The 14,678-nt window shown below is 37.5% G+C and overlaps 1 protein-coding gene across 2 annotated transcripts in view; it reads right to left on the reverse strand.

Moving 5' to 3' along the window:
• Window positions 1-3,578: 3,578 nt before the first annotated feature.
• rhoca (ras homolog family member Ca) overlaps window positions 3,579-14,678 on the reverse strand; it is a 32,741-nt gene continuing 21,641 nt past the window's right edge. For both annotated transcript variants that reach the window (XM_041779895.1, XM_041779903.1), the window contains exons 2-5: window positions 14,342-14,499; window positions 7,262-7,382; window positions 6,781-6,911; window positions 3,579-4,110 (exon numbers count right to left, since the gene is read on the reverse strand). In XM_041779895.1, coding sequence (XP_041635829.1) covers window positions 3,937-4,110; window positions 6,781-6,911; window positions 7,262-7,382; window positions 14,342-14,497 — 582 coding nt within the window. In that variant the 5' untranslated portion in view covers window positions 14,498-14,499 and the 3' untranslated portion in view covers window positions 3,579-3,936. The remainder of the gene's footprint in view (window positions 4,111-6,780; window positions 6,912-7,261; window positions 7,383-14,341; window positions 14,500-14,678) is intronic.

Raw genomic sequence — 14,678 nt, forward strand, 5'->3', positions numbered from 1 at the left:
GTCAAATGTCTCACTTTCAACGTCTGATATGTTGTGCCCCAACTTTTACTTAATTTAGGGTTGTAGATATTTATGGTTAAAGAAGAAGCAGTTATTAACACTGTTAACTAATGCAGTAAGACAGTAAATCTATTAAATATGCCCTTGTTGCTGGCTAGGTGTTAGGGTTTAAAGTGTGACCGTGTTAGCTGGTGAGTGTGTCTTAAGGCAAACAAAGATAACTAGTGAATGTACATCGAGGCAAAGTGCATAGAGGTAAAGGAAAATAAAATCATCACCTACAGAAGAAGGAAAAATGTCCGCACAGTGTTCTGCACATGGGTAAATTTATTTTATACAAGGCAAAGTTTCAATATACAAGATCTTAGTCAGGCTTCATTAAATTTTCATTAAAGACATATCTGATGAGTATTTGACCTTTTAATGAAAAGGACACATTAAGTTTCAACATCTATTCATAGCTTTCACGTCAACATAAGACGTCACACAGTCATGGACCCGCCCCCTGGTGGGCAAGAAAGGCTTCCTACTGATGGACATTGTAGACAGGCTAATGGACTCGGCTGTCACTTGTATGTGTTTTGACTAGTTTTATTCTATTTTTTTTTTAACGATAGAGAATTTTAAATATTTTTTAAAACTGGAAAAAAATAAGAGAGGAGTAACGGACTAATGCTGTTAGACACTGTTGTCTCTGAAGCTCACAACCCTGACGTCAAAGATTGTTAACCTGAGCAGAATATGACTGTCTTTAACATTACTGCACTAAAAAGATCCTCATAAAATTCTGAAGTAATATGAACTCAATAATTTTGGCTAATTAGCACTCGCCTATGCTTTAATTCTGAATTTCTTTTGTTCTTTTCCCAGCACTTCCTAAATACATTTAACTGTCCATACTTTTGTAGACTTTCTTCCTAGTGATAGCGCCAGGGTAAGGATTCTCTATTACTGTAGTTATACTAGTATGTAAACATCACTGAAGCAAAAGTCTTAGCTCAGACTTTTCTCATATAAGTGATTTCAATAGTGTCCCTGTGCTGTTTAAGGATCCACAGAGACAAACAGTTTGAATGAATACCTCTATTTTTCTGCAGGCAGGTGATTTAAATGTGTTGTTTCAAAGACATGGAGAACAACGTGCACACTGCTGCAGTGCCACGTTGTGTTCAGTGGCTGCCACTTCTAAGCCTTCATATTTGCCCTGCAGGCCTCCGCGTGGTCACATGACTGAAAGCAATGAATTATCACAACAAAAACCACACACATTCAGCTGAAAGACACCAGTTTACACGGCCACTCTTTAAACTGTAACACTAGGCATCATGTCAGTCCTTAAGACATAAATACCATCTGAGAAATCTCAGTATTTAATCTCCTGGACATAACCACCAAGTACAAAATAGTATGTGCCAATAATTTTGTGTGCCTTGAGATTTTTAGTGTAAATACCGTGCTTCTCCACAAGGTATATGGAGATGTCCATCCACTGTGGGTGCATCTCAGGAAACCTTATATCATTGCTAATGGTTGAAGAGATTTTTCTGTATTTTTGAAGTTTGGTTGAATGAGGTACTTGGCGATCATAGTATGGTTTGCCAGCAGCGATTCCAGTAAGCATTGCCCCTTTTAGCATGACATGCTCGGGGAAGCTAGGCCATAAAGCCCTACAGACGAGTATAGCTGCTCCACGTAATTTAGCGAGTTTCAGGTAAAAATGGGCCAAAAAATAATGTTGGCTCAATTGCATGCTCTATTGAAAAATTTTGAAGCCTTTTATTTATTAAGCCTCTGTGTGTGGAACTATTTTGCCATCTGAGCTACGTTCACTTCTTCTGCAGCGTATCTGAACAGCTGTTTGGGTCTGCAGGCTTCATTAGAGAAATCGACACCAAATTAAGCTGAAACAAAATTATCAATTTTGACTTGAGTCACAATGACTTGCATTTTACAATAATATGATACTTTTACAACCTGGGGTACACAGAGGAATAACTTCTATGGATGGAGAATTGGCGGAAAGACAGAGAGAAGAGAGACACTTTAGTGGAGACTGGTTAGCAGGAGAGAGCCCAAATCCATGCATGGATTGTGAGGTGGGGGAGGTCTTGTTTTCTTTTTGTTTGTATGTAAAGCACACTTTGCTCTGCATTGTTTAAAGTGCTATACGAATAAAGTTTGATCGATTGACTTCTGGTGGAGAATAGATGCTCACAGCCATCTGCAGCCTGCATCACTCCCCACCCAGAATTCCCTGCCTTACCGATCCAAACTTCCTGTAGATAAATTGGAAAAACCGACCCCAACCAGACAAGCAGAATGTAAATTTGTCTTCCAAGTAGTAGTAGTCGTAGTTCCAAGTTTACTGCCGTCGCTTTTTTTTTTATTCAAATGGGTATTAATTAGACAAGCTACAGCGAGCACGATATGTTAACTTTATGAAAACATTGTCAGATGTTGAAGAGGAAAAATAAGCTGAAATAATCTTTTGAGTTTAGTTTGTTGTCGTTTCCTCTGTTGAGACCTGCAGACCCAAACAGCTGTTTAACTACACTAAGGTGTAAGAGCACATTGCTAATAGCCAAAACTCAAACTGCAAAATAGTGCCAAGTACAGAGGCTAAAATAAAACGCTTCAAAATTTTCAATAGAGTATACAACTAAGCCAACATTGATTTATGGCCTAGTTTAACCTTAAACTAGAAAAACTACATGGAGCAGCTACATCTGTCTGTGGTGCTACATAGCCTAGCTTCTACACGTATGAAGGGGCAGCGCTAACTGAAAACAGGAGGCTAACACACTATGGCCAGCTACTTCATACAACCCAACCTCAAAAATACCCAAAAATCCCTTTAACTTGTGTTTTTTTTTAAACCTTATCCTCTTCTGATAAACTATTAAAGTTACTGAAGAAGGCATCCAGATGGTCCAGGGATTTCTGATGTGAACTGACTGCAAGCTACAGCATCATGAATAAATCTTAGCCTTGATAAACTTACAATGGATGAATTATAGATTTTCCCCCATACAGTGTGAACCAGTTAATAAATAAGCTATTTATCCCTCATCTATTTCTTAAACCAGGCTGTAAACATGCTTATTTCAGCTTTAGAAATTAGCATTTTAACATGAGGCCTAATGGGAGCAACTTTGCCTTTGCTGACAGCCTCAAGTGGACACTTGAGGAACTGCAAATGTATGCTCTTCTACACTGGATTCATTTTTCTACACCAAACGTGGTTGCCTAGTTTTTGCATAACATGAAGTGTATTTTTTTTTTTATCACACTCATATCTGTGGGGTTCTTAGAATTGGGTAATATCCAAAACCCTTTTGATGCTCTTAAAGAGTTTTCAACAGCACTGGGGGCCGACAGCAGCCCTGTGTAAAATGAGGCACAACATGATGAACAGCCCATAACAGACATGTATGCTAGCAAACACCACGAGAAGAAAACTGTGGTGTAAAAATTCAGAAAACAAATTCAAAAAGGCACTAACTTTATGGTCAAAAAGCGTCATCTTTCATTTCCCATTGGTATGACTGCTGGCGTGATAAACAGGATGATCTGAACTGTTGGACATTCATGAGTACTTTATACAAGCTGAGTAAAATGCTGCTTGTGAACAACAATGTTACATACAAATATGTGCATGTGTAACTCTTCAGTACATTACAAATATAAAGAAAATCAAGTAGGAAAACAATCTATGAGTAAAGACAGATTTGAAAGAAAAGGAAAATCAGTAACTTTAATATCACTTCCTAATGTTTGTTATATAGATAAAATCCATTTGTTTGCGTTCCATTCATCCACCTGACCGTTATTGTGAAATGCGAGATACAGTACAAAGATGCAGTTTGGTAGAAGGTCAGTCTTTTTTTTGTTTGTTTTTCTCCTCTTGGTCAGTTGGTTTGTTGGTTTCAGGGCCGCTCACAGGAGCGTACATAAGCCTCTTTTCTTCTTCTTGGGGGCCTCCAGCGCCGCTCTAGTGGCCATCTCAAACACTTCCCGAACGCCATCTTTTGTTTTCGCGGAGCACTCCAGGTAGCCGAAAGCACAGATCCTGCTGGCCATGTCTCTGCCTTCTTCTGACTTCACCGGCTCCTGCAGGGTCAGGTCAGAGACTGTGGTTAGGGACCGTGTGCAAATTAATTGTAGGGAATAGTGCGCACAAAATCCACATGGAATAATAAAAATCCTTCGTGTTTTTCTGAAGCAATAAAATGGTTGTGAGCTCAAAAGCAGCAATGTTTTCCTGAATTAGCAAAATATTTCTCTCTGATTTACAAAATTTTCAATGAGAAACTTTAATATGTGCCCTGTTTTTCCGAGACAATTCAGAAAAAAAAGCCAAGTTTTCCAAAAAAGGAAGAAAGGTATGTTAATTCAGAATAAAAACAGCTGTTTTTTAAATTTCTGCAAGAGACTTAAATAAAGGATTTTATTTTACCCCAACATCCCCAATTTCTGTTGGCTGAGGGGCAGGTTATCTATTTTTGGTGAGTAAATAAATATTATCTGTTGCTTTATGATGACTTCATTCAACATGTTTACATGAGCAGGACTACAGAAAGGCAAAATATGAAATATACATTTAATCTTTTTTTCATTAAATTTGAAATATTGGTAGTCTTACTATACATATTAAATATTTATTAACAATCTGCCTAATTATGTTACTATGAACATTATTTTTTGGAAATAAAAGTACTGATGAAAATGTGAAACTTAGACAAAAATGTCTGTGACTTTTTGTCAAGTAAATCTTGATGAAACTTTGAAGGTTAAACATGACTAAAATCTAGTCAGCACTTTTATATTCAGACTCAGACTAAATCTAAAACACCTTCTAAGATTAAAACTGCTCAGCAGGAAAATAGTCTGAAAGATTCATCAATCATCAAAGCCTGAAACATGGCCATCTTTCCACAGTTCTTAAACCTTTTTTTTATAAAAACAGATTTCCACATTTATATTAATAAAGTACTACCTAAAAACACTGCTTTATCAACCCAACAGCAACTTTGCCATTTTGCATGTAAAGCCAGTGAAGTCTGGCCTAACCATGTGATCCAAACACAAATAACCTATGAGTTAACGCTGCTTATTGTCAGACACTTCCTGGTTTCTGCAGAAAGGAAAAGCTGACAAAGGCTTCTGAACAAGCTAGAGAGCTTTGTCAACAAGTCTGTACTATCAGCTGAACCTAACCAGAAAGTAGAGCTGACTTAAGGATGTGATGTGCCTTTAAGTCACACTTTAAACCATCATGCAGCCGTCAGTGTGTGAGTGAGAAGCCGCTAACAGAGCGTTTTACAGAGCCGTCAATAAAGGCTGGAAAGTTTATAAGATATATCAAAATATCTAAAATGAGATGAAGGGCAAATAGTGCTGGGCAGTAAAACCATTTTCAGTTACAATTTTGGCATCCAATAATCAGAGAACAATGACTGAACAATCATTGGGTGGCATGCAGTGTGCTTGTTTTATTCATGGATTTGTCACGTGTAGCAAATGTTTCATGGTATTTTTGCAGCTAGAGTTTGTTTGCTTTTACATGTTCTAAATAAACTTGACCAGTACTTAAAAACATGACTTTTCATTTATTTATAAGAACTATTTTCTCTAAATTTATCTTTTTACTTGTGAATTGTAATTTATTGTGTTTTTTTAAAGTGTACAGGGGGCAGTGAGTAACTGTGTGTGATGATCATGATCTCAATATCAGTTAAAATAATTGGTATTATTATATACATAAATATATTATTATTATTATTATTGCCCTGATCAAGCAGCCCTGTAAGACAATAATGGTTATATAGATATAGTTTGCTTTGAATTTAAAATAAAATACAAAATAAAAAAAGATACCAGGCCTTTCATGTAGTAAAAAGGACATTGAAACAATGGGCATAGATTCTGAACTGACCAGATTTCATCTCACAGACACATGCAGACCACAAGAAAAGGACTGGAGAAGCTTATTTTACATTGTGTGAATTGGTAGCTATTCTAAATACCCCAAAACACTGAAAACTGAGTTTTCATAAGCCCCCTTTAAGTCTAATTTGTGAATGATTATTTTCTTTATCTAATTTAGGAGCATTTATATAAATAACAAAAATCTTATTATGCATTGATATTAATTTTAATACACAGCAACAAAACTTGAAGTCCTAGACAAGCAATTTTGGGTAATTCAATGTTTTTAATAAAAACATTCACATTGTGTGACTATCTCATCTGTTTATTCACGTCTCTTACTAGGTGATACGCCGGCACAGAGGGAGGATTACTTCGTCCCCCTATTATGCCTCTGCAATGTTCATAGTGCAGATGAAACCTCATAGAGGCATAAATATCAAGCCTTGGAAAAGCATGCACTTGCAAATTCTCAAATGTCTATCTATAAAAGCAATCACACTGGAATAATAGCTTTCCTTTGTGAAACACAGAGCATTAGTCTTTCTCTTTTCTCTGACAGGCTTCAGTTTGGACTGCAGGGACGAATTCAATATGAGTAAAAAATAAAAAAGGAACAGAGCAACTATTCCCCTGACAGAAGTGTAATGTAACCATACCTTTACTTGGGGCTGTATTAAAATGAAGCAGCTAGTTATAATGCAGTGCTTTTGTCAAGTCAAGCTCCCAGAGAAGCAATACTTTCCATGGATATGAACATAAATTATTCATGTTTAAGTGCCTGACTATTGAGGAGGCTTCTTGTCCTTGATTACCCTCTTCCTTTTTATTGGCCCTTGGAGGCTGCCATACCTGCTTCATCTTAGCCAGCTCTCTCCGCGTGTGCTCGTCGTTCTTCAGGTCCTTCTTGTTCCCCACCAGGATGATGGGGACGTTGGGACAAAAGTGTTTCACCTCAGGCGTCCACTTCTCAGGGATGTTTTCTGTCCCGAGAGAGATGAGAAGAGAGCTGAAACACTCGAGACAAGAAGGAGGGAGGGGTCGGACTATAAAAAGGGACAGGCGGTGCAGAGTCACGGAGCAGAACACTTCTAATGATGGATTGCTCTGCAGACCGCTCAAGGCAAAGATGTTTTTGGCTGCACTAATCCTGCTTCCCATCAAGAACATCAAGATGTTTGAGAACAGCTCATAAAACTGCAGAGTTTCTGTGAGCAAAATATCACGTCTACACTTTATAAATCATGTGTTTGCAATACATATCACATTAGTCATCTTTCTTTCTAGCTACAAAGCTATAAAAATAGTCTTTTCTACCTCAGTATTTCCTTACCTAAACTGTCGGGGCTGTCAATGGAGAAACACATGAGGATGACGTCTGTGTCAGGGTAGGAGAGAGGCCTCAACCTGTCATAGTCTTCTTGTCCTGCAGTATCCCACAGTGCTAACTCCACCTAGGAGAAATGGAAACAAACAATAATGAGAAAACATGAAAAACAAAAGAACAAACACATGAAGGTGATTTATCCTGGCTGGAGAAACAGCAGATATTCCACTGTAACATCCCAGCTCTCTTTTTATTCTTATTTATCTTATTTTTTTTCTAAGTAGATCTTGTGCAACATAGCTAATGTGCAATACACTGTACGTTGTTTATGGCATATATTGGTATCATTCAGATTTTTTGTTTATCTATTCTACTATTCATCCAAAAGTACAGGAAATCCCTGTGCAACGAGCATTGATCGGGTAGGTTTAACACTGCTTGTGGTGCTGAGGTGTCACAGCTCAGTATATAACTCTGAAGAGGAAATGTAAACAAAGGCTGTTCCAGGTCGGTTATTTGCTTACTTGGACCGGTTGGCAGCAATACTGGACAACAAATCTAACTGCAAATAAATAGCTAATCTTGATGTTGATGATCATATTTACATTGCTAAACAATATAGTATAGTTTCTCAACAACATAATGTTTTGTTTTTATTTTTCTGTTTCATTATCACTTAGGAAAAACCCCACAAAATTGGAATTCTAACTTATGAACTGGCATCAGGACTTAAGCAGCTTGTTTGTTCTATTTCAGATTTTTTTATTATGCATGTATCAGTGTTAATTTTGTTGACTAAAACTATAGCTAAAAATATTCGTCCATAGCCTTTTTTTCCATGAAAAAAAAACTAGAACCAAAATAGATCTGTGATGACTAAAACTAACAAAAATAAGTTTAGTTTTCATCAAGATGACTAAAACTAGACTAAAATGTAAAGAAGTTTTTGCCGGACATTCAAAAGCCGCGATATTTCTCCACTGTGGGTAAATTCTGCCTCTCAGCTGTAGAGAGCAGGGACCCCAGGTCTGGCAGGGTGCATAGAACACACTAACATGACTTGGTCCCAGATTTAGGCAAGAAAATAAATGCTTGGACTAAAAGTACAGAATAAATGTGAGAACTTTTTATGGACTAAAACTAGACTAAAACTAAAAAGGGTAGAAATGACTAAAATGTGACTAAAACTCAAAGACATTTCATTTAAAGACTAAAACTAAAATTAAAAAAATCTGCCAAAATTAAAACTGGCATGTATGATTTATTGATTCTTTCATACTCCTTTTTTCTGTTGGATATAATTGTTTTGTTTTATTGAATGAAATAAACAAATAAAATAATAAAATAAAAGCCCCATGTGTTGCATATAATGACTGTAATATTCCTTAAAATTGTATTTAATATTCTGTGTACAGAAAATACAGACAAGAAATCCAAAGAATAACTTCTGAAAGGAATAACTTCACTCAAAACACCAAAGACAAACAAACTAACAAATCAAAAACCAGGTTTGTGTCGAACAAGTCGCATCAATTTGCAGATCTGTTCAGCTCTCAGGTCACTCCTCCTCAAGAATCTCACTTCACAGCTCCATTGCTCTGTTGCTTTTTTTTTCTAAATCACACATAGCAAAATGTAAACAAAGCTTATTTCTGCAGCTTGTTGTTAAGTCTCTCTGTCTAGCAAACTGTTGACAGTGGTGTAAGGAATTAAAATAACACACAAACAAAATATCAATTTTCCAATGGTATTTGTTCCTGTGTCTTGTTATCTCACTGTTGAAACCCATCCTTTCTCTTTAGCCTTTCTTTAGGATTAGACAATTTTTATATAGGGCTGGGAAATTTATTGAGTTTTTACTGCCACTACTACTACTACTACTACTACTACTACAATCTTGTTTACATCGTTGTTTATGTTCATATGTGAAGTAGGTACCAAATTTCTGATTCTTCTGAAATAAATTCAGCAAAAAATGTGGAAATTTGGACCTCGGAAGGAACACAAAAAAAGGCTTTACAAAGAGACTGGCTAACACTTTGGGAGGGAATGCATGCAAACATTTCATTTCACCATGTTTAACCATTATAACACATTTAGGTTGTTTGTTTGAAAGGTGACAAATTATCTACAAATTATATGAAAACTACATTTCTTGAAAATATTTCCATCCAAGATAACAGGATAAAAAATCTCAAGAAACAATCAGAATGTATTAGTTTTTCTGCAAAATAAAGTATATGGATAGATGTCTGCCTAGGGCTTCAATATCAGATATATATTGCCTTTTTTTATTTATCTATTATCTATTTATTTATTATTTATATATTATTTATTTATCATTTATTATTTATTTATTTTTTACCCACTGCTGGTTCCCGACCTACCGACCTACAGTTGAGAACCAATGATTTACAGTAAGAACCACAAACAGTAGTATGCTTATTGACCTCAGATTTAAGTAGTTTCAATGTTTAGTCTAAGCGAGGGATCATTTGATTTCTTTTATTTAATTCAGGAGCATTTAAATAATTATAAAGGTCAAATAATTATGAAACCTGTTTGATACCAAGAAAAAAAAAAAAAAAAACAGAAGTTTTAGACACCCACTGTTGGGTAATGAATTGTTTTAAATGATCAAAAATTGTAGGCAAACTACTGCATGCTGTCTTAACTGCACAAAATCCACACACTTTCCAATGTTGTCAGTGTAATTATGCAATTAAGACAGTGCTTTCTTTTATACAGCAGACACATAAAATAATACATTTTCTCGTTTTTGAAACACATGGTGTCGAGTATAGAAAATGTAGACAACCTCAATAAATAAAATGTTGGAAATGTTTTTGTACAGTGTGTAAAAGTTTGTCTGCAATTTTTGATGAAAATGAAAAATGACCATATTTTTGGTGTCTAGGACTTGTTGCTGTGGTATCAAAAGATTTCACAGTGTGATTTTGGCCCAGATCACCCAGCACTGCTATTATTATCCCAGCAGGTTTTAACCCTAGAAAGCCCTTTGGTCAGCCTGTTTTTTTCTTAATGTGCTACAGAATATATAAAAAGGTTTATTTGACTTAGAGGTCACATAAAGGCATTGGCAAGGATTCATCATCTTGCATAACAAATAAAAACTCCTCAGAGTATTCCTATACCTGTCGGTCCTGCACAGATGTAATGTTGCCCATTGCTCCAAGCAAACATTCACATGTAATGACATTAGTGATGAAGTATTGTTTCTAAGAGCCAGAGCCTTCTGCCAGTATGACGTCTGAACCTTCAGGCATTTGCTGCATCTGGGCGATTTCCCCAGAGCTGAATACTTCACATACCAGGATGTTATTAATGTTACAATTACTTAACCTCAGGTCATTTATCTCTACTTAACACACATACCTCACATATTGATCATAACTTGTGATTTTAATTTTTAACCACAGCTTCTTTCCTTCTTTGAATTGACTTCTCATCCCCATAATCAGCTTTATGACTCTGTAATGTTGTCTGTGATGTGGAAATGAACTCAGGGAATGGCCTCATCCCATCACACCACTAATTAATTCAATTAGGGAAAGTGGGAGATAAGTGAGCATCCATCCAGATACCTTCTGTCCCTGAACGACCATCAACAGCCAGTCTTCACTCGCCTCTTTAGCTGACTCACTATTTTCAGGAGAGGGGGGAAACTTTTGCAAAGTTTAGATCTGTAACTTTACTGAATGACAATAGATACTGGTGAGCCCACAGAGAGCAAACGCATCAGTCAACGGTCCCAAAATAGCAGTTTGCAGAGGCAGAAGGTGGGAGGTGGCTGCACACGGGAGAGACTGCATGAGCAACCGGAGTGGTTATATTCCCACCAGACTTTTTTGTAGGCTGGGGACTTTGGGGAGGAAGAAAGAGGGGAAAAACATCTATTTTTAGAGTCTGCCCATTCTTCTGAAGGTGAGAGAAAAAAATGATTTTACCCTCAAGAGGAAAGAAGCAGGGGAATCACATTTAGGGTATGAGAACAAATCCAGCTGCCTGTATAATGGGCCGATTCTCATGGGACTAGTCCTTTCTGAAGATGGAAGGGGGGTGGCTCTACACCAAAATGTATCCCCTCCTGGACGGATGTCCATCATAGATCCCTAACTTTATATTTCCAGGCCAGACCACAACAATTAACCCCTCCTCACCTTCCCCCAAAATATAACCAGGACAGGAAATGAGAGACGTTTATCGAGCAGGAGGAGGAGGCATGGGGGTCTTGATGTGAGGAGGGGGATCGCCAGAAGACATTGCTGTTTCTTGTCTGAACAGGAAGCGGGGAAGTAGAGTCATTTCCTGTTTTGCCAAGTTGTGATCCTGCAGCGGTGGTCGTCTCAAGAGAACAAAACCCTTTGACATAACAAACCATCTGCGGCTAAGACTCGACCATAGCTGACCGGCTGCCTGTGACTCAGAGTCAAGATGTTATACAAACTTTAGAGAAGGATAGCAGTGGTTTCATAACTCCAACTTCATCTGATATCACTCTCCATTTACTGTGAAGTAACCTTTATTTATACACCAGTGAGCCAGAACAGTATGACTACCCAGGGAATCTATTGCAATCCACTCCAAACATAGAAATTCCATCATTACAAGGTTGCTACATGCTCGGCTTTTGTTAAACTGGTCAGAAAGGTGATAATCCTACTTTATATCTATTACTGAAGTCTGAGTGAGCTGAAGTGGTAAACTCAAGTGCATGGCATGGAAAGGTGTTTATATCTTTTTGCTCCCCTCATATGTTAATGGAATGAGCAAAAAATTAGGAATACTTCTCAATAAAATACACTCTAGTACACAGTTCAGGAGACCTTTTGTACTGTACTGCATGAGATTGCATAGATGGTCATAAAGTCATGGCTGATCGCAGTGACAATGATTCCACTTGCCATCACTTTTCATTATTATGTTGAATTTATAACAGCAAACCCTTTAAATGCCAAACATTTTTCTTTCCTTTCATGTACTATTATCAATTTAAAGCAATACGTACCAAAGAAAAGTGTTTATTTTTAGGTCTGTTTGTGCTACGTTTAGCATTAGTATCTTAGCTCATCAGGTGTGATTTATGAGCTGCCGTTGTACTGAATCCCTTTTCTTCAAAGCGTACAGACAGGCAGACATTTTGAAAGTTGTCCCTCCTCTTCATACTAAGTCCACATGACTTGACTCCTGAGTTGGAGAGCTGGAACTGTAAGAAGTTTTTGCGATGACTGGTGAAACACCTCGAGCTACCTAGAGAGCACCTGTGGCTCCCGTAAATCTCATTTAAAGGTAAAAGGTCACCACGGGTCATGCCAGATTAAAGACGCTGATTTAATGCATGGCAAAACGAGCTATGGTACCATGCAGCAGAGCCCCAGTGAAGCAATCAGCAACATTAAAACCGGTCCAAAGACTGATTCATGCTACATTTTTACTGATCCAGGTCTCCCTGGACTGATGCACTCAGACCTCTGATGTTAAGATTGGATCGATAGCACTGCTTGTTCTTGATGTACAGGTGCATCTCAATAACTTTAAATGTTTTAAGTGTCAATTTTTTTTCATTGTAAGGATTATGGCTTATAGCTAATAGACACCCAAAAATTCAGTAGCTCATAGAATTAGAATTGTGAAAAGTTCAATATTGTTAAGTAATGGTGTTACACTCTCATCAGCTAACTATCTCAAAACAACTGCAAAGGTTTTCTGAGCCTCTAGATGGCCTCTCAGTCTGGATCAGTATGATACACAATCATGGGGGAGACGGCTGACTTGACTGTTGTCCAAAAGACAACCTTTGACATCCTGCATAAGAAGGGTAAGCCACAGAAGGTTACTGCTAAAGAAAGTGGCAGTTCACAGAGTGCAAAGAATATTAACAGAGAATTTAGAGGAAGGAAAAGTGTGGTAGAAAAGGATACACAAGGAACAGGGATAACCACAGCCTTGAGATGATTGTCCATTAAAAAATTTGGGGAAACTTCCCAAGGAGCGGACTGAGGCTGGAGTCGGTGTATCAGGAGCCACCACGCACAGAAGGAGAAGTATTAAGGAATTTGCAAGTCCAGGATAAAGTTTCCACAGTCAATGATAACTTAAGGTGCCATGTCATCTGCTGGTGTTGGTCCACTGTGCTGATTTAATTTCCCAGCAGGACTTGACACCTGCCCAAGTGAGCATGACATCCCAGTACTTGACTGGCCAGCAAACTCAATGGGCTATTGTCAAGGGGAAGGGAAGAGACCAATCTGAAGGATTGCTTTCAAAGCAACCTGGTTTTCCATAACACCTCAGCAGTGCCATAGACTGATTGCCTCCATTCCACACGCATTGATGCAGTAATTCATGCAAAAGGAGCTCCAACCAGGTACTGAGTGCATATAATTGAACATACTTTTCAGAGGGCCAACATTTAAGTGCTAAAAATACTTTTTTATTGGCCTTTTGTAATATTCTTATTTTTTGAGGTACTGAATGTTGGGGTTTCATTAGCTGTAAGCCGTACTCATCAAAATTAAAAGAAATAAACACTTGATATATTTCAGTCCTTGTGTGATAAATTTATATAATACATGAGTTTCACTTTTTGAATTGAACTATTGAAATAAATGTATTTTTCCATGATTTTCTAATTTCTTAAGATGCACCTATACAGTAAGCTTTATCATGCCCCCCCTATTGCTCACAGTTCGCATTCACACATACAGCTCCCCCCTAAAATTCTAGACATTATTAGGTGTTTTGTGAATGTGTGAACATGGGAATATATTGTATTTTAACCTGCAAACTCACAACATTGGGAGTTAGCTTATTGTAAAAAAACAATGTCATCTACTGTATTTTCATGTCTTTTGCATAAAAAGATGTTATCACTGTGCACAATAGAACAGTTAACAGAAATCTTGTTATCTTTATGCTGCATGCAAGAGCGAGAAGTTTGACAGGTGAAGAAATGGTGATTAAAAGTGGAAGGACTCTAACAACCAGTCAGTGAAATCATCTGTATTCAAACTTAAAGGATGCTGATTTATGACTCAGACTTCTTCTGCTGTCAAGCATACAAACCTGTTTACCGTCGACCTCAATATCAGCAATGTAGTTCTCAAACACTGTCGGGACGTAGACTTCAGGAAACTGATCTTTACTGAACACAATGAGAAGACATGTTTTCCCACAAGCTCCATCTCCGACAATCACCAGCTTCTTCCGGATGGCTGCCATCTCTGCAGGGAAACAAGAAAACAAAACTTTGTCACAAACAGATGCACAAAAAGCTTTTTTTGTGCCAAATTCATCAGCAGTGCCATCAAGGACAGAACACTGCTATGGGAGATTAAACTTGTCACGCTGCTGTAGAAACGAGCCACGTATTGTTCTGTGTTTGAACTTTACATGACAGATT

This window comes from Cheilinus undulatus, linkage group 3 (genome assembly GCF_018320785.1).
Source record: "Cheilinus undulatus linkage group 3, ASM1832078v1, whole genome shotgun sequence".
In the NCBI taxonomy this organism is placed as follows: Eukaryota; Metazoa; Chordata; class Actinopteri; order Labriformes; family Labridae; genus Cheilinus; species Cheilinus undulatus.